The sequence below is a fragment of the Cyprinodon tularosa genome, unplaced genomic scaffold (assembly GCF_016077235.1).
Source record: "Cyprinodon tularosa strain WSP-4 unplaced genomic scaffold, ASM1607723v1 ctg38, whole genome shotgun sequence".
Taxonomy (NCBI): Eukaryota; Metazoa; Chordata; class Actinopteri; order Cyprinodontiformes; family Cyprinodontidae; genus Cyprinodon; species Cyprinodon tularosa.
This window is the reverse complement of record NW_024039096.1, coordinates 137,814-162,887: the sequence shown is the minus strand read 5'-3', so window position 1 is coordinate 162,887 and position 25,074 is coordinate 137,814. Positions and strand designations below refer to the sequence as shown.

Here is a 25,074-nt window from a genome sequence, read left to right as displayed (position 1 = left end):
ACATCAGAGCAAGTTTTAAGTTTTTGCCTGTTTTTTGGGGGTTTTTTTTATGATAACGATGGACGTAGAATTTGTATGTTCTTAAATATTCTTCTGTTTTTATCTGTGTTTTAAAAATATACATTTTTTTTTTAGTTTGGATCAACAGAAAGTAAAAAACTATTTGATAAAATATAAGATTGTATTTTGTTTTATTAATCTTTAATTAATACTCCTTCCTCTGCAGCAGAGGCAATACCCTCTTTTTGGTAGAACAAATGCCGATTATTATGCAAGGCATTAAGCCCCATTCAAATGTTTCCTTAGCAAAGACAGGAAGAAAAGAATTTGCTAAATAGATCTCATGCCAGGGTAAACGAATCCACACTTCATTTTCTGCATGGTTTACCTTCACACTAGAGGGAGAGACTTTAATCTATGATCGTTACAAGGAAATCTGAACCATCATATTCCCCTGTAATGTTCGCAAGCACTATATCAGGGGTCTTGAATCTTTTCCAGGCCAAGGACCCCCAAACTGATGGCGAGATGGAGCGGGGACCCCCTAATTATATATTGTATTAAATTGTGTTATATCAAACTGGTCCTTTAGTCACTCATATATGGAGAAATGTAACAAAAGTAATTTGTCCCTGGTATTATTAAAGTATTTCTGATTCTAATTCCTGGTTGATGGGACAGGTGCTGTGAATGAAACGGTTCCCAGCTTGAAAGAGACTGAAAGACATCTTCTGCCTTCATTTATCTGTTTACTACAGTCTGTTTAATTCATGTTAATGTGTATTTAAAGACATTTCAATTAGTGGAAACAATTGCAGGAGGGAATAGTCTATTCAACCAAAACTCAAAATTCAAAATTCAAAAGTCTATTCAACCAAAACTTTTGCGACCCCCTAGGGGTCTTGAACCCCCTGCTGAAGACCTCCGGTCTATATGATTTACTAATATTGATTCAACATTTCCACGGAAAGCTGTTGAATCTTTAAAATAAATGATTATGCAGTTTCCTGCTTATGAATCTAGTCATTGTGTTTTCTTCAGAGGAAGCAGAGTATCTGTGAAAGGTGAGTCCATCAGTTTGGCCCAAGTTGCTGAGGTTTTCAGAAAGCAGGGTTCATGGTCGGATGTCTGCCAAAGCATTTTGTGGTGGATGCTTAAAGGCTGTCTAGTTCTTGAACACCTGGAAGGCCACACCTGTACTCTCAATACGAAGTTGAGGTAGTTCCCAGTATGGGGTGGATTGTGTTAGGGCTGCCATTGTCTCTGATCCTGACTTTGCTTTTCATTGAGACAATTTAAAGGACATGATGGAGATGAGGGTTTTTCTGCGATTATAATCTTTTGGGGTCTTTAAGTCACGGCGACCTCTAATCTGGCTGTCAAGTACGAGGCTAGGGATCGCTGTTGAAAATAGGTGGCCACCCCCCATCAGGTACTAAGTGATCAAATTTCATTTGCTGAAACAACATGTAGATCAGGTCTGAGTGGTTTGATTATTTTATTCCATATGGGGCAAATAGGAGAAGAAATTAGTTAAATTTAACGGGTCAAATATTTAAGTCCACAGCTGTAACAAACCAGCCAATTTCCAAAAGTCTTGATAAGTTTGATTCAGAGCAGCTTCGAGTATAATGTGAGACCCATATGGACTAACAAGGATCCACTTAGGTGTCCAAACTATTCAGAAAGAAGCTGCATAAAACATAAATAGGCCCCATACAAAAAACCCAAAACAATATAACCACCAGGCAAAATCCATCAATAAGAGTGGTTCAATGCATTTTTATGCCTAGATCCATAAAGCACAACTTACTGATCCAACTCAAATGTTTTCAGGAAAAATTCAAAGCTTATCTTTGATGTTCTGCAGTCTCTCTTCAAGATGCCATCCTTCTCTTTGTGATACAGGTCGCTGGCTCTGGGGCAGCAGTACTCGTCCCTGGGCTCCCAATCCATCTTGTGTGGCTCCATCCCCGGCTTGGTGCCCAAGCAGCTCCGCTTCTGTCGCAACTACATCGAGATCATGCCCAGTGTCGCTGAGGGTGTCAAACTAGGTATCCAGGAATGTCAGCACCAGTTCAGGGGACGTCGGTGGAACTGTACCACCATCAAGGACAATCTCGCCATCTTTGGACCCGTGCTGGATAAAGGTAGATCCTCAATATGAATTACTATGTAAAAAAATCATTTCTTCATACCATGTATTTCAAAAGACTTTAGTATTTGCTCATGTGACTTTTCATAATGATATACCCAGCTCTGTTCTTTAGCCTTGTAAACCTTTGCAGACAGGCAAAAGAAAATGCTGCAGTCAGAAAAGCCTTAATATGAACAGTTTGGCCTGCAAGATACAATATACTGCAAAGATTTTCATACTGCATATTACCATTCCAGCAAGACACCTATATGGAACGCATTGGTGGCAGCATTACGGCATGGGAGTGCTTTTCTCTATCAGGAGAAGAAAGAATTGATAGGGAGATGAATGTAAATAGAAAAAACTGTTCAGCAGAGACTGGAGGGAAGGTTCCCCTTCCAGGAGAGCAATGACTTTAATCATCCTGTACAGCCAGAGCTACAATGGATCAAAGCATCTTCATGTTTTAAAATGGCCTAATTAAAGTCCAGTCCTACATGCAACAAAGAATCTTGGATGTTCTCCATCTCAGCTGTTTTGCAAAATTGTAATTTCAGACTTTAAAAGACTGAAAGATGTCATTAAAGCTTAAGCGGGTTCCAGGAAGTATGAACTCAGGCATCACCACATAAATTCACAGCATACTTTCCGGATATAAGTATGTAAGTAACTGGGGTTTATAGTCTAATGAATCATGAAAACCTTTGCAAGGCAATGTATTATAATTGTAAGCATACAGACATTGATTTTAACTGAAAGCAGATTCATATATAATACATTTGACCTACTATGGAAATTCATCTGGTGCTTTTCCATCAGAACTACTGATGTAAGGAACATATAAGAGGGAAAACCAGGTTTTCTACTCAGATCTCAGAGGTAGACGTTTCTGCATTGTGACAGAGCCTGCTGATTGGAAATGAATTAGCCTGTGTGTCAGAGGAGAGGGAAACTGGGCAGCAATGGGCAGTTCGAGCAGTTCAAGCTCCCCAGTCAAATAAAAGGGATAGGAGAGGCCAAATGAGATTACAGGCAACAGAAAAGGGCCTAGGGGCTCCGCTCAACCCCTACTGTGCATGAAGACCAGTCCGCTCCCCACACAGTCCAGCTCCCACGGACACCCCATTCACACGCCCTTTTGACTCTGTCATGAAAACCGGCTGAAAGGGGATCTCTCCTAACCTAGGCTGGTAGCTCTTCAGCATGAAGCAGCAAAAGGAAAAGAATAAAGATGAGTGTGTCCCTTTAGGAGTGAGGAAAAAAGTTTCAGGGTGGAGTCAAACTAAAGACCCACCTGTCGCCACCCTCAGGTGCACATTGGCGCTGCTCTTTGGCGGATGCCTAGAGAGCCAGGGGTGATGATGCAGTTTGTGGTGTACGCCATTTCAGCTCATAGCGAAGGTGGAAATGGGTAAGAGTTGGAGGGGGAGGAGGGGGAGTTCAGGGAATGCCAGCTCTGGGCAGAGCGGAGCTGTGGGGGCGCTAGTCGCTGGCTCCTTTGTGCAGATAATACAGTGTGACACAAGGGAAACAAAGGCGGATTGATGGGCCCAGCAGGTAGCAGGAGCAGCGCTGGCCTTGGTTAACAGCCAGAGATCCAGGGGCCCAGGGCTCATGGGGGTTAGTTTTCAGGGTCTGACTGGTCCTGGCAGGGCAAGAAAAGGACGCCCAACCTGCAGCCTGTAAACTGTGCTAAAGTCTTAAGTCATCCTTTATTTTTTAAATCATGCTTCCAGTAGCACAGAATATGTTGTTACAGTATCTGTTAGTTAGTTTTGATTCATACACCAACATGCAAAAATCTTCAACATGTTTTCTTTCATATTTGCCCTATTTATTATCTAAAGTGCATCTGAAATTCAATGACTAGACTTTATTTTGCTGAAAATAAAAACTCTCAAAAGTATAATGCTGTCTTCACCGTCTCTCCTTAAGGATAGTGTCTTCAGGATGATGTTTAGAAATAGAAAATAGAAATAATGTGTCCCAGAGGGACATTTGCTGTACACAAATCAACAACAAAAAAGGGGCATTAAAAAAATATTATAAAATAATATCAGAACTGCAGTTATGAGAACTTATTTAAAAACTCAACAGCTAAAAGAATATAAGACCTCAGGTATCGGTTAAATCTTGCCTTATGGACATAAGTACACCTCGGTCTGGATGGGAAAACCTGCATTCAGTGAAAGGGATGACAAAGATCTTCCAGGATCATTCAGGGTTTATATCACATCTAGTGTTTTGTTCTTCTGATCTAGAAGATATGTTTTGCGTTTGAATTGTTATTTTTAATCTAAATTGACCCAAGTGTCAGGTTGGGTGGTGGCTTTGAGAACCCAAACGCAGAGATGAGTTGGCACAGATGAGTTTGGATGATTTAATGAAAGTCCAAAGGGAACAGAAGCAAAAATCCAAAATACAAAAATACTGAAAACCAAACAAAAAACCTATTAATGTCAGGGAAAAAGGGAAGCAAGAGACTAGAAAGCAACAAAACAACATCAACAACACAATAATCCAGCACTGAGTGAACGCTCTGCTCTCTTTTAAGCCCAGCACTCTGGTGAGAAAGATTATTTTCACCTGTGTAGGCTACCCTGGTTCCCCACAAAGATCCTCTCTGGCAGAGATGCATAACTCGCACTCACTCATACACAGGAACCCTGACTCAGATCTTCAAAATCTCATGTGAAAAAGAGCGTTTGTGTCCCTAACAGCTTTTTGCTACCATCACTGTGTTTATCTGCTTAGATAATAATATGTTCAGGATCTTCTGTGAGAAATTCAGAGTTTGCGATATTTAATTATTACTTACCTAGTTTTAAACCTCTCCAGAACCTCCCCCAGGATCTTTTTGCTGTTTTCCATGTTCTTTGATGTCTGTGATGAAAGTTAAAAAGGTTTCTCAATTCAAAATGTCTGGATTAATGTTGAGTGCCAAGCTTTATAGAGTAGCCCAACAGAGCTTTGATATGGCTTAAAAAACATGCAAACTGAACCAGAACAGGTCCACCCCTTCGTAATGGGCAGTGGTTGAGTTCTCTGTTAGTCTGCAATACCAGATACTTACCTATGCCTCTTAAAAGATAGTCGTTTGGGTTATTGTTGGCCTGGCTGACCAGGCGAGATGTTTGCTTCCTTCACACCCCTTTCAAACCACCTGTCTTCTTTGTCCAAAACGTGAACATTCTTGTCCTAAAAAGATTGTCCTCTGTCCATAAAGTGTAGATAAGGCATCCCCAAAGTCGGTCCTCATGGGCCGCTGTTCTGCAGGTTATAGAGGTTTTCCTGCTCCAGCACAGCTGATTTACATTGATAGTTTATTAACAGGCTTTTGCTGAACTGCAATCATCAGAATCAGCTGTGGTAAAGCAGAGAAACCTCTAAAACCTGCAGGACAGCGGCCCTCGAGGACCGACTTTTGGGATGCTTGGTGTAGATGGACAGCCGAGTCTTGTCCGGAGGAGGTAGCTCTTCTGTGTTGAGCCATGCATCTGTGGAGAGGTTGTCTGTGATCAAGTTACCCACGGGTGACTTCTGAATGTCATTGTTGCACTGGTTTTTACATCCATCCATCATTTTTTTGTGGGCACACTGTAAAAAATGTTCACTGTGATCAGGTATGAAAACAGCAAGTAAGTTTTAAGAAGAATTTTGAAAGTTCTTCAGAAAGCCTGGAAATCACCACATTAAAGTCAATCTTTTCTACCTTTGAAGCATTTAAAAGGATTGAAAAGCTGATCAATTGTAAACTGCTTCTGTCACCTTAAATTTTCCGCTTGTTTATCTGAAAAATAAAAAAAGAGTCTAAAGAATTTCTGACCTTTAGGATTTGCAGCAAGTTGATTCTCATCTCGTCTTTGCGGAAAATATGAGATACTAAATCACATAGGAGAGATCAGGCCAATTAACACTTCTGACAAGTCAGCTTTATGACACATCGTCATACTGGTGTGCGTCTACAAAGGCACTAGTGAGGTGTAATGGTTAAGTCCTGATAAGTGTGCTGTGATTGTGAAACAATGGCGTCAGGTTACATAATAAGCTGTTGCCTTGAACGAAGGCGTAACTCCATCCGTTCAACACAAGAAAGAAATGGGCCGACACTCTGCTTCAGTTTCACCTGAGCCCCTTGGGCTCTGAAGTGGGATGGGAGCGGGGGGGACAACATTCCTGAAACACTATCCAGATGCACAGCAGCACACCTCGGGGATGACAGGTCACTGAGATCCACCTAGCACCACAGCAGGGATTCTTTATTGTTGGTGCAATGATTGAACACTGAACCCCAAACTCTTAAATAAAAGAAAATTGGAGGCCCCTCTTAGCTGCTACTTGTTTTTGTCTGCAGCTGGCAAATACCTGTCCATTAATTTGATCTTTCCAAAGATGAAATGCTGTGTTAAAAGGGTTTTGCCTGGAGGGATCCTTTTCAACACATCTGTCTGGATGTTGGCAGCAGCTTTGTCCATGTTTAAACCAAAGATTGACACTCTCTCCTTTCTTCTCCGCCCGTCTGTCTTCATCTGTCTCCTTTAGCTACAAGAGAGTCTGCGTTCGTCCATGCAATAGCCTCTGCAGGCGTTGCCTTTGCAGTGACGCGATTCTGCGCCGAGGGCACTTCCAACATGTGTGGCTGCGACTCCCACCACAAGGGGCCACCGGGCGAGGGCTGGAAGTGGGGCGGCTGCAGCGAGGACGCAGAGTTCGGGGTGCTGGTGTCCAGGGAGTTTGCAGACGCCATGGAGAACAGACCGGATGCCCGGTCTGCAATGAACCGCCACAACAACGAGGCCGGACGCTCAGTAAGCACATGCAGAAACAATCAGTGATGAAAGAACTTGTTCAGATTATCAAAGAAAATTTTATCTTAATTCACTGCTTTATTGGCTATCATTAAAAAGTTAAATTATTCAAGATTTTATTTGGTAATTATGTATTTCAAATTTAATTTTATAACGTAGGCAAGTGCAATAAATATATAGTTGTAATAATAATTGCAATTTAGGAATTGAAGAATTTTTTTTCGTGGATTTTCCATCCACTTAAGGAGGAAGGAAAACATGAACACATCTAAAGGTTTAGGTTATAAAACAAAGCATATCCCCAGCTTTAAACATCTAATAGAAAACCTATCAATCAAAAAAAGAAAAGAAAAGACAGCTGTACAGCAGTAAACCACAACATGCATCCCTACCTTTTTTTTCTCTAGGGCTATGAAAGCAGATGAAGATATCAAGGAAGAACATTTGTTATACTTGATGCTGGGACAAAACTTTTTCTTTCTGCAGGAGGACTATCCTAAACATACAACGAGAATTTAAAGAATGTTTTGGACCAAAGCATATTCATATTTCAAATGGCATAGTGAAAGTCAAGCCCTGAATTTAGTTAAAAATCTGCAGCCACACTTGAGAAGAGGTGTTCAAAAATCTACAGGCTAATCTGACTTAGCTTGAGTTGTTTTGCAAAAAAAATCTCAATCTCTAAATGTGCAAGGCTTGCACACATTCCCCCAAAAGACATAAAAAAGGATGTCTTAGATTAAATGACTTAATACAAATTAAATCCAATGCATCATGGACTTTTTGAGATTCTATTTGTAAAAAAAATAAAAAAAAAACTGCAGCAAACGAATTGCCATTTTTACGGAAGAGGATTAGTGCCACTGAAAAAAAAAAGTTAACTGATTTTTAAATTTTATTTTAGTTTAATATGGGAAAAAAGTCAGAATTCTGACTTTAATCTCAGAATTCTGACTTTTTTCTCAGAATTCTGACTTTAATCTCAGAATTCTGTCTTTAATCTCAGAATTCTTACTTTTTTCTCAGAATTCTGACTTTTTTCTCAGAATTCTGACAGCTAACAAACATGTTAGCATCACGCCATAACCATGTCTGTTTTAGAGACTAGCTCTCTTGTTTCAATGACCTTCTGCTCCTCTATTAATGAGGGGACCCGTCTAGCACGTAAAAAGTCGCCTAATTCCATAATTTTTTACCAATGTGTTACTGGGCCTCCCAAACAACTCACATCTTTGTCAGTGAAGCTGAGTGCTCCACATCTCTACCTTCATGGTGCCATTCTACATTAAGATCCAAAATTCTGAGATTAAAGTCAGAATTCTGAGAAAAAAGTCAGAATTCTGACTTTTTTTCCCATGTTAAACTGAAATAAAATTTAAAAATCAGTTAACTTTTTTTTTTTCAGTGGCCCTAATCCTCTTCCGTACATTTTCCTATAAGCTCCTCTATTATGAAAAAAAACAGATTAATTTAAGAAACTCTCCATTCATTGTGAAAACATTGAGACAATAAGCAGCTTGTTCTGAAATGAAGATGATTTATCCAGTAAACACTGCGGTTTTGGATTACTAACTGTTCGTGAGATGGGCAGGGATTTGCTGTTTGACTCGTCCGCACATCTCTGAGCCACCAACTGAAAATTAGCTCTTTGAATGACTGGTTAATTACTCATCTAAACAACAGTGAGACACACACCTTGGCTTTTATGCTCTGCGTCCCAAAGAAAGAAAAAGAAAAAACCAAAGCAGTCAAAAAACCAAAGAGAGCTAAAAGAGCAGAATAAGGCGAGTCAACGTAGACTTAAAACATCACCGGCTGCTGTCGCCGCCGGGGGGAAAACAGGCCCTCGGCTGCTCAATCAAGGGCAAATAGAGGGACCACACGGGAACAAGATGACCCTTTGATCTGAGCACATCGCAACAGTCAGATGGGCCACAGCAGATAACAGACCAGCGTTACCGTCAGAGGCCTCCAGCTCTCTCAAACTTGGTCCTCTCACGCTTCAATATTTAGCCCTAAGGGCCTGAGTCTTTATCTCAGCATGACAAGCTCACCTCGTGATGTCACCAGTCCACCAGTGTGCAGCCACCTGCTTTCTGCCCTAGCTGGGGGAATTCAGCTGCTAAATATATCTGCTAAATTAAAGCACAGCTAAATCAAAACACAAAGGTAAAATATGCCCTGAGGGAAAGCATGACTTCAGAGAGCTTTAGCTCCGGCACAAAGCATCTGTGGTTCACAGCTGCATGAACCCTAAGTAACATACAGCCAGTGGCTTGTTTTTATTTCCTAGTGCTGCACTGGGCAAGTTTGAAAACGTAAACGATGACACAATCTGCAGGTTCTAGGTAGGGTCAGTATGGAGATTCTCATGTTTTATCTGGAGTAACAATAGTGCAGCATTGTAGCCCTGTATAAACAAACCCCAAAGAGGTTGTATCTTATTTTTAAGTTTTTTTTATTTTTATTCTAACGTTTGTTAACTTTAAAGTAAAATTTGCCATCTTTGAAATTGTGATATAATCCAAATAAAAGAAAGATACTCAATACAGAAATGTTATATTATACCACTGTTACAGTCTAAATAATCAAGCTTACCCAACAGTTGACAAGCATTGATTGATTGACATTAATTCTCGCTAAAGTAGCATCCTTTTTTTTTTTACAGTGTCCTGTCTGGCAATGTGGCAATAAGAAAATGACCTTGAGAGGACTGTGAATCCTCTCTACATAGATTACAACTTTATTTATGAAAAAAAAAATATTTTCCCAAAGACAATTTTAGAGGATCATGAAGAATCCTTAACTTAAGTCCTGGTACTGCCAAGGAGGCGCATCTTTTAGTAAGAGCTTTAAAGCAGGATTAATTTATAAAACAATAATCTAGTGTTTAAAAATTTCATAGTACATGGTTCAATCCACTATATGGACATTTACCAATTTTCGCAACAACCATTACTCAGAAAATTAGTCAAGAGGCAGATCCACAGCTCAGCTGGACAAATCTGTTAACAATAGAAACATGTTCACTCCACAAACTAGGCCCAGGTATGCCCTGACTAATGGGACAATCATTGAAGGAGGCTGAGGTGATTATTCAGATTAAATATAATTCATTGATTAATTAAATAATTGGCAATTAATCTGGTAATTAAACTGACTCATAACCTAGACTGATGGTACACAGACTCTAAAACATGCCTTTTGCTGAAGGAATGACCTGTCTGCAGGAGTATATATGAAAAAACTCAACAAAAATATAAACATTTCACATTTCAGATAAAATAAATCTTATTATGTTTGTATGTTTTTTTATTCTAATTATGTCTTTACTTAGAAGTATTGATTTACACAAAGTATCTCATTAAAAATAATGTGATATATTAAATGATTACTAAATAATCGATAGGTGCAGTCCTAGTGAAATATCACAGTGTACCACCCATATGATGATACTTGGTGGTGGCACCATCATGGTGTGGGGAGTAGAGACTGACATTTTTTCGGGAATCCCACGGGTCACGGGATTCCCGAGGGATGGGAGTCAGTATTAGTAACGATCACGTGATTGGGACGGTACAGGATTAAACATTAACGGGAGCAAACCAATAGTAACTAAAAAAAACGAGGATTGATGCCAAAAAATAAAATAAAATAGAAAGAAAAAAAATCCAGTACTGGCGCCGCCATTTTGTAGTTTTTTTCCTTGAAGCCTATACTATAATACGAGTCAAAAAAACTACACGACCCAAAAACCAACCTTCCGCTCTGAGTTTTTCACCCGCGCTCAAAAACAATGGAGGGACCAACAGTTACTACAGTTAGAAACAGGAACTTAACTGACCCTTCATAGAAATTCAGATTCAATGTATTGGCAGAAATCTTATTGAAGACAACAAGAATGGGAGTGGTGCAGGAGCGTGGGAGTAATTTAACCAGGAGAGGGACGGGACAGGATTTAGATTTCTACTCTGGCCCGGGATCGGGACGGGACACAATTTTTTTCTGTGGGAGTGGGACGGGTCAGGAGTGAAAATCCACTCCTGTGTCAATCTCTAGTGGGGAGTACAAGGGCATATAGTTAAAGGTCTTTATCAACTGATGTGGTGATATCATCATCACCATATCAGGGTTTCATTATTTTCAGATTTTGGAGCAGCACAGTTCTGGCAAAGACATTTAAATTGGACTTGGGTCAAATCTCAGAGCTCTTTTGGTGCTCTGCTGTTAGAATTGGTTTGTTGTGGTTCCTACCTGTTACAGATTTAAGCTCTGGTTTTATATTAACCTTGAAGATATTATGTAATCAACTAATAAATCATATCTGTGTTTCTCAGACCATCTTGGACCACATGCATCTGCGTTGTAAATGTCACGGGCTCTCTGGAAGCTGCGAGGTCAAGACCTGCTGGTGGGCGCAGCCAGATTTCCGCACGTTGGGTGACTACCTGAAGGACAAGTACGACAGTGCTTCTGAGATGGTGGTTGAGAAGCACCGGGAGTCACGGGGTTGGGTGGAGACCCTACGAGTGAAGTACGCCTTCTTTAAGCACCCCACAGAGCGCGACCTGGTTTACTACGAAGGCTCACCCAACTTCTGTGAGCCCAACCCAGAAACGGGATCGTTCGGGACGCGGGATCGCGTCTGCAACGTGTCATCACACGGCATCGAGGGCTGTGACCTGTTATGCTGTGGCCGTGGCCATAACACCCGGACTGAGAAGCGCAAGGAGAAGTGCCACTGTATCTTCCACTGGTGCTGCTACGTCAGCTGCCAGGAGTGTGTACGTGTTTATGACGTGCACACGTGCAAATAAGAGGCCTGTACTTTTAGGACAAACTGAATGCTGGACTTTCTACCCCAACCCCTTCATGCTGCACAACTTGAACTTCCCTGCAGATGTTTACACCTGCTGCATTTTGGTCAATAACCCAGTCATACAAACTCAGGCTGTAATGTATGGAGCAAAACCAGGGTCAGGAAACACAATAAAAATAGAGGTTGGGGTTGTAGCTAGATTTCTTAGCCTTAAGTTCACTAATTAAAGGTAACACTGGAGTTCACCTAGTTTAAATCTGGGTAACAAGATTGTCTTCAACTTTGGAGATAATATTCATTATAATTAAACAATTATGGACATACAACAGACCTATACTTCCTGTTGTCATTTAGCCTGGCTAGTCACAATGACTAAAGCAATACATACTGTTCATCAGTCTGGAAAGGAGCGGGTAGAGGCTAAACTAATGCACAGATAAATCAAAACGCAAAGGTAAAATATGGCGGGTCTTACAGACTAGGCAGAACAGGTTAGAACCAATCAGGTTAGAAACAATCAGATGTAAAAACTTCTTTTTAAAAAAGAAAACTTGCTGTTGCATCAAGGGAACTTCTGGCACAATCATAAACTCTTGCCTCCCACGTTGTGATTGGTCCGGTTCAGTCTGGCTGGCCAGGCTAGAAAGAAAGTGTAAAAGTGTAGAAAATAGTTTCTTTTCTTAAAAAAAATAAAATAAATTATTAAAAACCTTTTTAGGCTGTAGCTATACTATATCGAAAGAAAGAGATTCAGTAATACCATCATTGAAGTTTCATGGCTATCGGTTTATTTTTCTTGTATCAAAGAATAAATGATGGAGATGACTGGTTTTATTATAATTGAGAATCACTTTTAATTACCAATAAGCCCCACATTAAAAGGTACATAAAAAGGGGGGTTAGAAAAGTTTTACATATCTACGATATATTTTATGGATTTTTTTTAATTTTTTTTTGCTTTTAATCAAAAAAGGAACGAATAACGACAACAGTAAATAACCCCTGTTGTCCTTTAATTCAAGCTAAGATTAAAAAGCTGCATAACTGGATATTTACAACCATAGAAGGTTCAGTTTGCTGCCAAAATCTCCAACTAGTGTTGGAATTAACACTGTTGGTGAGTTTTCAGCACTCATCATGTCAAAACTTTCCAAAAATAAAAAATAAAAAATCTCAGTTAAAAGGTAAAACATTTTTATATCAGATATAGACAACCTTAAAATTAATAAAAAAAATATGCAGTTTTCAAATGATGATTTGGAGGAAAACAAGGCATGGAATACCTACAGAGATACCTGTTCTTCAATATCTTCAGATTGGGATGCAATGTATTGATTTTATTTTAGATATTTTAACCTACTTAAGGTTGTCAGAAAGGCCCTGTTTTATTTCAGAATTTTGTAGGTCTGTTTATAATAAGCCAAATAAAGGATACTAGAAGGTCAGTTTGGGCAGTTAGATAAATGACATCATTTGAAATCTATTTTCAATATTAACTCTGGTATTTTTTTGTTTTATCTCATTTTTACAAAATGGTGAAAGCAGAACTTTGTAAGGCTGCAAACATTTTTTTAGTTCTGTTTTCAGTCTCAAGTATTGCAGATTTTACAGCATGAGTATTGATAATGACAGTTAATAAAGAGCAAAATGCAAACAATATCCACAATGGCCTGTTTTTAAATTGTGTTATATATTTGTAACACCTAAGACAAAAACCTGCTAGGAAAATCTTTAGCGTAGCTGCTGGACCTTTTGGAGCCTTTGACCTAAAACACTCAGCAAGTTTTGCATAATTTTTCATTTTACTTTTCTAAACTAAAAAAGATGATCCATCAACCTCTGTTTTTATTTTGTTCCTGTCACTCACAGAGCTCCGTACTGAAAGGGTAAAGATAAATTGGGAATAAAACATAAGTTTGAGTTTTCTTCCTCTGTCCTGGACTAAATAAACTTCCCCCCCCTTTTCATGGGAAGCACTTGTGCCACTTTCAGTGCCCTCTCCCCCATGTCTTTATTTATTTCCCCCCTCTGTACCAACATGATGTTTGCAGCATGTATAGTAACAGTCAATGCAGTGAAACCTACACTTCTTTCCAATTAATGCCTCTTTTTCACTCATCATTTTTGTCTAAACTAACTTTCCGTCCGCTCCACCATCCCAACGTCACTGTTTAACTACTGAACTGAAAACAACAAGCAGACACTGAAGGTGCAACAGTCCTGTTTATTGTAAACTACTGACATGATTGAGTCCTTCCCACTGGACCAGTCAACTGGAATTTCTAGGAGATATAGATACACAGCAGTGTGATGTTTATAGCCCTGCATTTTTTGAATTATGACCATCAGGATGGGACTGGAGGTATGCAGGAGGGGGCATACTCATTCCTCTGACTAACCTCCCCACACAGGTTTTATGTATGCACTATTCAGATGGCTCCAGGTGGGAATATAGAAACAAAAAGTCTGTAAAGTTATCATGAATGATGGCTTTGTTACACATTTATAAACTGCTTATGAATTCATGCGTCGTACGTGAGCCAGGCTTTAGCTCATTTAATTACAGTTCATTGGGTTCATCCTACAAGTTTGTGTCTAAAAATAAATATAATTCAGTAAAAACAAGGGGCATGCGATGACATGTGGAGACCAGGGGGGTAAAGGGAAGCCTCGAATTGGCTGTCATATCTCTACAGCATTCCTACATGTTTATCCTGGGCTGAAGCGTTCAAGAGGTTTGATTTATGAAGCTGTATCCTTGTCTGTGCTTCCCCCCCTCAAAAAAAAATAAATAAAAAATAAAAGAGCTGGAAGAGCATGCAGCAGTTTAGCAAAGGAATGGATCTCAGTAGATTGGTGTTTACGTTTGAACTAGAGGATCACTGAGGAAAAATGACATCATATGTGAGAGGAAATAATAAAAAGAATGTTGAGACAGTTCGTCTGGCTTTTTCTATATGAAGCCCACCAGCAGAACCTTCCTTACTATAAGCCGTCTTCTATGTGTGACATGTGGTTTCTTCTACCTGGATGTATTTTTCTCTCCACTATCAACACCCTGACTTTACCCCTGCTATATCCAAAGTTTTGTACAAATGTTTTAAAGTGAATAATTCCCTTTTTATTTTATAATCGTAAATGTTATGTTTTTATAAATATTATTTATTATATGATGTATATATCTGTACGACTGAACTAAGATTATATATTTGAAGAAGATCTGTGTCGTGTTTGATGTTTTCACTTTTAGCTCAATATCTTCTCTCGTTAGTTTATTTTTCTGTTTTGTATTTTGGAGAAAATACTTTTTAACTGTATTAACGATCTTATTACACTGGAAAAAATGGAAATCTAGATAAGTTATTTTTTCCTAAAATAAGTGCATTTGTTCTTGGATTGAGCAGGTAAAAGACACATTTTGCCAATGCAACAAAACAATTTACATTTAAAATAAGAAAACTCAATTGCATTGTCTTATTTCAGGTGCATTTTATCTAAATATCTTCTTTTAAGAGTAAAAATACTCATTCTATTGGGAAAGCATTTAATTTACCCACTCAAATTAAGAGTAAATACACTTAATTTAAGAATTTTTACAGTCTAGGGTCCCTAAACAGTCTGGAAAATTTTGGAGTAAGATCAAATTGTTTAAAGGCTTCAGGCAAGCGGGGGGGGGGGAGGAAATACTTTTTGTCTCTTTTTGTCTTTTATTCTTGATTTCTTGATTCCTTGCAGCCTGTTTTGCAGGTTTTATCTTCAGCTTCCTGTACTTTATGGAAGATTCTAAATGCTTGCAGGTAGATTATTAATTTGACATTAGAATATCACAGTTTCCTTTTTTATTAGTGATAAAAGCTGCCAGCTTCTTATTTTACACTGCACAAAACGTCAACAAATTCCAATCACAGCATTAGTAATTGTAAAGGATATTTTAGCCATTGACTGAGAAAACGCCCTTGACACAACCACAAAAACACAATTTTTTAGTTAATTATCAGATTTAAACTTGTAAGGAAGACTTGTATCTATTTGACATACAAGTCCAGATGTTTAGATATCCATATACAACAGCATAAAAAAAACATGGAGAAGTCTAAAATTAGTAAGCAACCTTTGAGTTTAAAAGATGAAAAAAGAACTCTTTAAATCGGCTCTAAAAAAGTCTTGAACTTTTATACAGAAAATGCATAAGGACCCTGTTTTTGATGTTGAATTAAATCAAAATTTAACAAACTCATGCAGCAGCAGTATGAGGATTATTGTTCATCAGAATTAATTCTACACTTTAAATAATTGTATATTTGGATTTCATAAGTCAAAGTCACCCCTTCTATAAAACAGGAACCTTGTTAGTTTCCTGGTCTGAATCACACAGATGTGTATATAAACGTATCATACAGAGACTTGATTATTCCTATGGCGAAAAAAAAAGAGATCTATAAATCTTCACAGGAGAGATATCAAGAAAGATCAGAAACCACAGTCTGAAAGGAATAAAAAACAAAAAAAAAAACCTGACAGAGCTCAATCTTAAGGTGTTCAAAGCTCTGTTAGTAAGTATGATGTTACAATAGGACAACCAAACAAAAATCATCTTAAAGCCTTTTTTCTGCAAGACAAAATTAAATGGGTGGAGATAACCTAACATGGAATAGTTGCACAAATACCTTTTACCGTCAGTCAAGCACGGTAGTGGTAAGCTCATGATCTGTGATGATGGTATATTGCAACGATTTACCCAACTATAGCCACATGTTCTTATATTAGAAACTCATTGAAGTTATGGTACAAGTACAGGTTAAATAGCAAAGTGCTAAATATATGCAAGTAAAACAATAATCAAAGGATTATCTAAACAAAATCAAAACTTCCTAGAGTAAAAACAAGAAAATATGCTGATTTTAGACAGTTGAGGGATTATGAAAGTATGCAGAGAGTTCAACGTGGGTAGGAACACAATGAAGCCTTTAAAAATATTGCGCCGATGCCATTTTTTGGCGACGATAGATACCTGGCTGTGCAGAATTGGCCGATACCGATACAATCTGTTTGAAATTGATGTATGTGTTTATATATATGAAGAACTGCATACTACTCGGATGTAAAACAATTGCCATTATGGCTTTGTCAAGCTGCTGCCTACCTTTGTGAAGCAGGAAAAAGAAAAAGTGAAACCAGTAGAACTTGACAATAGTTGAATAAACTTTTGGCTCTCAAAATGGTATCGGTGCCCTATTTGTTGATACTCGGCGATAACGATACCACCAATTAAGGGCTGGATAGGGCCCTGCTCGATATTGGTATCAGTGCAGCACTACTTTAAAATAATTAATAAAATCTTAACAAGAGTTAATCAGCAAATACATTATAAATACAGATAATTTATAAGTACGGAAAACAGTATAAACAGAAAAACGCCAAATACCTTTTTTTTAATGAAGATTCTTATCTACCTTTCAACCCATTAACCCCAAAACATAAAAATAAAAATGTACATCTAACCTGCATTGCCGCCTATTAAAAAGCCATTAGTCTCACACACACATTGAAGCTTTATTCATTTAATGTAGCAAGTATGAACAGAGTTGGTGGCTGCAGCACCTTGACTTTAGTAATTGTGATCAATTATAATCAATATTATCATAATTAATGAGTAACAAACATTAGACCGTTTCATTAATACACTAGTTAACTAGTTTAGCTGATCAAAATACAGTAAAATATTTTGTGTACTAATTAATTCTTTTAAACTACAAAGTTTTAGAGCTTAATTTGTGGGCCTTACTATAATATTTTTCATTCTCTTTACACGTTTATAAATATGAGAAACATCCAAAGGGTTCATGGCTATTTAAATCAATCAAATATTATATATTATATATTATACATATGACCGTTGTTTTCCAAGTAGGCTCATTCTAAAAGAAATAGTTTTATTGTATTTAAATCAGGGTATCAGAATAAAAAGGGTGTGGATAGAAAAGCAGGACACACCTCAGATTTTCATATGTAATAACTTGGAAAAACATGGAGTAATTCCCATCTGGTTTACAAGAATGAACAATTTTGCGTTACATCAAATATAATCTAATAAAAGAAATGCACATATCTGCAGTTTTTTTTCCACACCCGGATGCCATTTTTTCTTTTCTTTTTTGCTAAATGAATTCTGGAAAGCCACTTCGTTCCAAGTCAGCTCTTGATCACCCTTGGTCTGAAGGGATAATTTTAAGGGGGGGGGGAGGGGGGGGCACTTTCCCTAGCTCTTAAAATTATCTGGACACTCTACCCTTACACGTGAACGTGCAAAACCGAGTGCTAGGGCCCTAAATGAGTGCAAGTGATAGAAATGGGGCAGGCCCTTTGTCCTTCTTCTACAATGCAGCCCTGCAGAGCAACAAACTTTCACTTCAAAAGTTTAATTGGCACAAAAGTCCGGATCATCTTGGGTCTGCTTTGGCTAAAATGAAGGACAGAGAATAAAAGTAAGAATAAATCCCTTTTAAATTTCTATAGAACTGCAGATACAGACTGTTTCATGGGACTACAAAGAAACATAGTTCTAGAAAAAAAAGCTTGACTCTCCAGTTCAGCAGCTAATATAAAACTGAAGGCAGAAGCATGAAGGTGAATTGGTGAGCATTCATTTTCATACCCCAGACTATATTGTAAGCAACAGAATTTATTGTTAAAATAAAATTAAAATAAACAATAACAAAAAAAATAAATCAGACGGAAGCAAGTGCACCACCTAAACAGCAGGTCATATCATGGAATGATCAGATTACACCTCCGTGTACTAAAATAAGACCTTGATAAACAAATGGTTTAATATTTAGTGTTTGTGCACACATGTTGCTATAGAAGTGCCTCGGTTGCTCTGACTAAATATAAATGAGTATAATTCCTAAGCTGCTCCAGAAACAAGGTTTGCAAAGTAAAGTCATGAGTAATTCAAATCAAACATCCCCTATACTCCAAACATTTAGTCTCATTTCACAACTTGGCAGTTTTCAAGTGAAGTCGACGCCCCGGTTGATGGCTTTCTGGCTTCGGTGACGACGAGGAAGGATGCCGATCGATGCGTTCTCATGTCAGCCTGTTTCAGGCCTTCGTTTCTCAGCCGCTGAGAGGGAAAAAAAACAGACAAAATAAAACAAATAGAAGCGAGAAGAGACTGTAAGGCAAATGAGGAAGTTTTGCCACCAGAGAACTCCTGTCTAGACGGCATATTTTAGGAACGCCGTTTACGCCGACAACACCAGAGGTTCCCGAGGCTGCGATGAGAAGCAAAACTGTTTCTGTTGTAGTTTTATCAGCGTGGGCAGACAGTATTCACTGCAGGGATTTAAAATGACACCATTGATTGTGCTGTATTTGTAAACTTCGTGTTGTAATCAGCCTCACTGATAAAGTTTCAGTCAGAAGTCAAAATGGCCAATATAACCTATTCATTCTTAATTTTCCACATGTTAAGATGGTTTAGGAACCACCTTTCCCTTGATAAATAAAATCATCACATGAGAAATTACCCTTTTTTGTATTTAGTCAGACTTTGTCAAAATTATATTAGATGATCCAAAAAATGGAAGCTATGTTTTCATAACGCTGAGTACAGATCTGTGTCGTTCAGTTTGAAATACTGAGCAAACTGACCGATTTCACTCACTATGTATAAGCAAAGCTTACAGTTGTCTTTAGAATAGCCACTATAAGAGGATAAGTTGAGAAATTTAGTGCAAGTCTGTGATGAATGTGGAGATTCACACAATATGTTTGAAACAACTTGAAAAGTTGTAGTCAATCTCAGGGCGATAGCAGTTATCTATGTTTCCTCGTACATATTGATGAAGCTCATATTTGTTCTCTTGAATTCAGGCTCTGTGGTCTTACCGAGGAAGGATGCCTCTTTCTCACCATCATACGCTCTTTAGATCATTTCCATTTTAGAACCCAGTCTGCAGGGGGGGAAAAAATAACAGAGAATTTGAATATTAATGAGCTCACTTAATTTAATGATCCAAATATATAAATATTAGTGTTCCTCGGCTGATGGTGAGCTTGTTTAGTGTCATGGAAACAGGAAAACAACACTTACCCTCCTTCGTCCCTTAGTAGACTCAGGAACTTACTGACTCTGTAGTCTGGATCCATCTGAAGGAAAGAAACAGACTATTAGAGGAGAGCTTTTGTTTTTGTGTCCATCGACCAAACTGTGCAAGAAGGAAGAGGAGTCCAAATCTAATGTGATGAGGGGGAGCGCGGTGAGAGGAAAACTGGGAGTGCGGAGGGGTGTCGCTGCAAGCCTGTTTTTCAGTATGTCTCTGAAATTCAGATTCACATTTTTTCAGGCCACAGAGTAAAGTGGGTGTAAAACATGGCCGCCGCCCCGCACATGACAGAGTCAAAGGAGGGAGATGATGCTGCATGAGGTGTTTTTTTCGTCCATTCAAATTAAAAACAAAATATAGTGCTTTGCAAAGGTATCTAAACCAGGTAAAACTTTAAACATTTTGCAGTGTTGCACGGATGCCATTTTTTTGGCCACGATACCTGGCTGTGCAGTATTGGCCGATACCGATCCCATCTGTTTGAAATTGATGTGTGTGTGTGTATATATGAACTGCATACGACTTGGATGTAAAATAATTGCCATCATGGCTTTGTCAAGCTGCTGCCTACCTTTGTGAAGCAGGAAAGAGACTAATACAATGTGAATCCAGTAGAACTTTTTATTGCCATCTGGAATGGGTGACAATAGTTGAATAAACTTTTGCCGTCAAAATGGTATCGGTACCCTATTTGTTGGTACTCGCCAATACCAATACCACCATTTTAGTGCAGGATCTCGGCCCCGCCCGATACTGGTATCAGTATCGAGGCAACACTAGTTACATCAAGTAACAGACCAACAAAAAGTGGTGCATGGCGTCCACTGAAAGGAAAACTAAAATCTACATGCATATCTACAATCCCTGTGTATCCCTGAGCCACTTTTTGTAGAATTTTTGACTAGGTCTTCCAGCACATTAATATGTTTTGATATAAACCAAATCAGAGTATCTCAGACTGTTTGCTGAAGCAGAATCTCCATCTTAGTCTTTCACACGTCTTCTTACTGGATTGTTTTAATTTAGATCCGTCATTCTTCCACTAACCAGATCCTATGTAACCGGACTCCGCCAGATGGATTTGTTCTGCATATCCATCTGGAAACCTTCCGTAGAAATAATTTTGGGAAGGGGAGAAAATACTGATTAGCTGATTGGCCTATGTTGGTGATAGACGGGCCAAATAAGATAATCAGATCAACGAAGCATATGACGTACTAACAGAGCGACGACAAAGAGGAGCCAATTGATATATTCAAACTCTTGCCGAAACCAGTTGGGAGAAGAGCAAAAACATCTTTTCCTCTGAGAAAAGCCTCCAGAGCAGTGTTTTGCTCTTCTTTCAGTGAAGAAATACTCTGTAATTCCGATAAAACTTGCTCGATAGCAACGCTAACGCTAGTTTCATCGGCTGAAGCCGCCATGTCATTTAGACTGAACTGTCGTGATTCTCGTTGCGTCACACCTCAACCCGCCTCAAAGCCAACGCTGATTGGACGTTCATTTGGTGAACGGCTCCAAATTTTCTTCAACGGAGAGTCTCCAGACTGATTAGCGAGTGAAACCTTGAAAGCTCGCGAGATCGGGATGGTCTCACGAGGCTAGATCCTATGTCCCTGAGGAATACAAATGTTCCCCCTGTGTAAAGCTCCCTCCACCAAGTGTGATCATGGGGTTTTTATGGGTTTCACTGGTAGTTTTCTTCAACATTTAACACTGAGAGCTTAGTTTTGGTTTTACCTGAACAGAACATCTTGCTGGGTTCATTACAGACCTTGTTACAATCTGTATACATCCCTCCTCATGGTTTTGGTTCAATAATTGATTTCCTTTGGCAATTCTTTGTGGGCTTCATGTCCAACTGTTCTTTCACATAAGCTGCCTATCTGAGCAGAGCTTTAATTTCCCAATCTATCAGTTTAACTGATGGGATTGAAGAGAACTCTCTGAGATGTTCAGAGCTTTGGAAAAGTAACCTAACCTTTTTTTAAGCTTCATCACAACTTGATCCCTGACGTCAGCTGCATTTGTTTTTTCTTCATGATGTGTCCACTAATTATTTCTGACAAACAGCTGAATTGAAACCAGCTGGGGATTAAATTACAAACAATGATTTATAATCCCACAGAGTTGGTAAATCACACAAAATCTCAACAAAATAAATGTAATTTTTGGCTTGTAATTTGACAAAATGTAAAGGAGGAAACTAAAGTTTACAGGGGTGTGTAGACTTTAGAAAATGTGCAGGGTAAAAAGTGAAGTTTGGGAAGACATAAACCAATCAGTCCTCATGTTGGATTTCATATTCAGAGCTAAATTTCCGACTTTCAGTGTGGTCTGACTTGGAGCAACCTGTTTCTCTTCTTCCTCAACATCTGGCTGACACTCGGCTCTTCATGGCTAGTTTGTTGTCAGTTGGGGACAAAAACCTGTCATCTGCAAGCTGGAATGAAAAACCCTGCGGCTCTGTGGATGATTTGTCGAGCAGAGCAATCCAGTTCACAAACAGTCCTCCCAGCTGCTGGGATCCAGTTTGATTTGGTGTTGCAAAACCGTTTCTGCTCGGCCTTCCAAGTTCTGTCCATGTGTTCTGAATCTAGGGGGGGTTTACGTGAAGGAACTGCTTTACAGGCGATGTGGATCAAATCTTTGCTTTAGAGCAAAATGAGGAAGGATCATTCAAACCTGGAGCCAAGAATAAGATATAAAAAGGTTTTCCCTATAAAATAAACTCAGGGTGTTTTGAAGCAGCACAACCTAACATTAAAAAAAATGTATTAAGTAAATTTATTTAAAGCATCCATTCATCCATCCAAACACATATAAGAAATTCGAGTAAGGGGTAAGTGGGTTTTCTTTCTTCAAAAAAACTTTATGAAATCTTTTTTTTATAAACAAATGATCTAAAAAGACAGGATAGTTAAATCGGTGGTCAATATCAATCAAAAAGTAATTTGTTTAAACGAACCAAAGACATCAGTCTGAAAAAAATCTCAACATCACATTTTAGCTCCGATGAAACCTGCCTCCGATAAAGAAAGGTTAATCTTTTAGATCCTGTCAGCTCCTTGAAGTTGCTTTGCCTGCTTCTTATCTGCTGAGAAGCTGCTTGAAAAATCAGATCGCTTTTAGATTTCCAACATTGCTTTGGTATCGGATTAACTGATTATCTTTCCTTCTCTTGATTGCTGCATTTAGATTTGAAATGTTGACTGCTTTAGATATCAATCCTGTGTTCTCAGCCAGGGAGAAATTATGAAAACCTTTGGAACAGGACATTGATGTGTAATATTTATCATAAAAATCCACCTTCTCCCATAGTCATCTCAGTCTCTAGAGCTTAATCCTCTATAATCCCTGTGGGCTGAAATGAAGAGATGACCCCCGATCCTTCTGTCTGTATTCTATAAACTAGTTATATGCAATAATAGCAGTAGGTTCAGGTATGCGATATTTGTAAATTAGGGCTGTAGAGAATGTTGCACGGTGGCGCAGCAAGAAGAATTTGGGTTTGAATCCCAGCCTGGGGTCTTTCTGCATGGAGTTTGCATGTTCTCCCTGTGTATCTGTGGGTTCTCTCCGGGTACTCCAGCTTCCTCCCATAGTCCAAAAACATGACTGTTAGGTTAATCGGCTTCTCTAAATTCTCCTATGGTGTGAGTGTGTGTGTGAACAGTTGTTTATCCTGTTTGTCTCTGTGTTGACCCGCGATGGACTGGCGACCTGTCCAGGTTGTACGCTGCCATTTTAGCCATTGACAGCTGGAGATAGGCACCAGCATCCCTTGCGACCCCAGCAGGGATAAGTGTGTCAGAAAATGGATGTATGGATGGATGGAAGAAATATGTATAGAATATCAGCAGATTCTGATTGAATAAAAAAACTCTTTCTTGAAGTGGGATTGTTTCTATTAGAAACACATGGAGACATGAAATAAAAGTGACTTGGGGCTCCATACCTGTGCAGCCATTCCAATCAGCATGAGCAGCTTCTTTATGCCGATCCACAAGCTTTGGCCTTTCACAGCTTTGCCTATGCTGAGCCGTTCTTTCTCCTGGAAAGCGTCTAAAAGCTAAAGACAGCCAAAGAGGACAGTATAAGCTATATAAAATATGGAAGTTGTTCAAATATGGCAAAAACATTCTTTAATCTATAACCCTCATGTATTAAAGTCAATTTCAGTAAATGAACATTTTAGAAAAATATTAATTCAGTGAAGTAAAACTGATAAGTTATTATATTCATTGCACACAGAAAAAAATCATGGTTTAGGCTTTCATAAAAATTTGAATATAACAAAAATATAAAAAAATTAAAAATGACAGAAAATAGAAATCTTATATTATCTCCATGTCTTTTTTCTTAAGTAAGGGTCAATAAGCTGTACAATTCAAAGAGCCATTAAACTATTTAATCTAAAATCGAAAAGCTTTCTCGCCCCCCAAAAAAACAATCTTTATGTTTTTTTTTCCTTGTTTCTTTTTTTTTTTTGCATAAATGCACACTTTGCTTTTTCAAATGAATTACTGGATAGAAAAATACATAGATAGAAAATACATTTCTGGTTGAAGTAATTTCTTGAATTCTGAATGTATGTTAAGGAAAACATGACCTATTGTGACTTTAATTATTTAGCTTAAACAAATTCTTATTATTACCTTATTTTTTATTTTTATGTTCTAATATATACTTTAATTGTGTGTTATTATTTCTAGCTATGTTTATCACTTTGTTTTCAGCTGTAGCTGTTTTAAGCGCTCCACAAATAAAGTTGATGATGAAAAAAGTGCATAGTTTGGAACTTAGAAAAAAAAAACTTTCTCCAAATTGTGTCTTTTAAATGTGGAAAGTCTGTTTATCTCGACAGTTTTTTAATAAAAAAATACATTTTTATCTGTTGTTCTCGATTCAAAGTCATCATATTTATAACAACCAGCAGAAAGTCCCTGATAACCTCCAAGAATTAAAGATCTGTGCTTAAGAAGCAGGCTGAGAGAAAGCCTGATTATCAGGAACATTCATTAATAAATTATCCTGCCATGTTTAGGTCCGTGCATGTTTTACCTCCAGGGCCTGCACGAGCTGCTCTCCCCTCGATATGTTGGGAAGGTGGATGGTGGTGCTGAAAGCGTCCAACATTTCCATTTCCTGGAGCACGTCTCTACGACTTGTGGTTCCGATGATCAGAAGCTTACGCCC

The 25,074-nt window shown here is 38.5% G+C and overlaps 2 protein-coding genes across 2 annotated transcripts in view; one reads left to right on the top strand and one right to left on the bottom strand.

Moving 5' to 3' along the window:
- wnt3 (wingless-type MMTV integration site family, member 3) overlaps positions 1 to 12,296 on the top strand; it is a 35,627-nt gene extending 23,331 nt beyond the window's left edge. The window contains exons 2-4 of the mRNA XM_038296884.1: positions 1,909 to 2,150; positions 6,680 to 6,945; positions 11,283 to 12,296. Coding sequence (XP_038152812.1) covers positions 1,909 to 2,150; positions 6,680 to 6,945; positions 11,283 to 11,762 — 988 coding nt within the window. The 3' untranslated portion in view covers positions 11,763 to 12,296. The remainder of the gene's footprint in view (positions 1 to 1,908; positions 2,151 to 6,679; positions 6,946 to 11,282) is intronic.
- Positions 12,297 to 18,426: 6,130 nt separating this feature from the next.
- Positions 18,427 to 25,074, bottom strand: part of LOC119791088 (vesicle-fusing ATPase-like) — a 39,993-nt gene continuing 33,345 nt past the window's right edge. Inside the window, exons 18-22 of the mRNA XM_038296941.1 lie at positions 24,940 to 25,074; positions 23,834 to 23,947; positions 19,863 to 19,918; positions 19,658 to 19,722; positions 18,427 to 18,890 (exon numbers count right to left, since the gene is read on the bottom strand). Of these exons, the coding sequence (XP_038152869.1) occupies positions 19,695 to 19,722; positions 19,863 to 19,918; positions 23,834 to 23,947; positions 24,940 to 25,074 (333 nt within the window). The 3' untranslated portion in view covers positions 18,427 to 18,890; positions 19,658 to 19,694. The remainder of the gene's footprint in view (positions 18,891 to 19,657; positions 19,723 to 19,862; positions 19,919 to 23,833; positions 23,948 to 24,939) is intronic.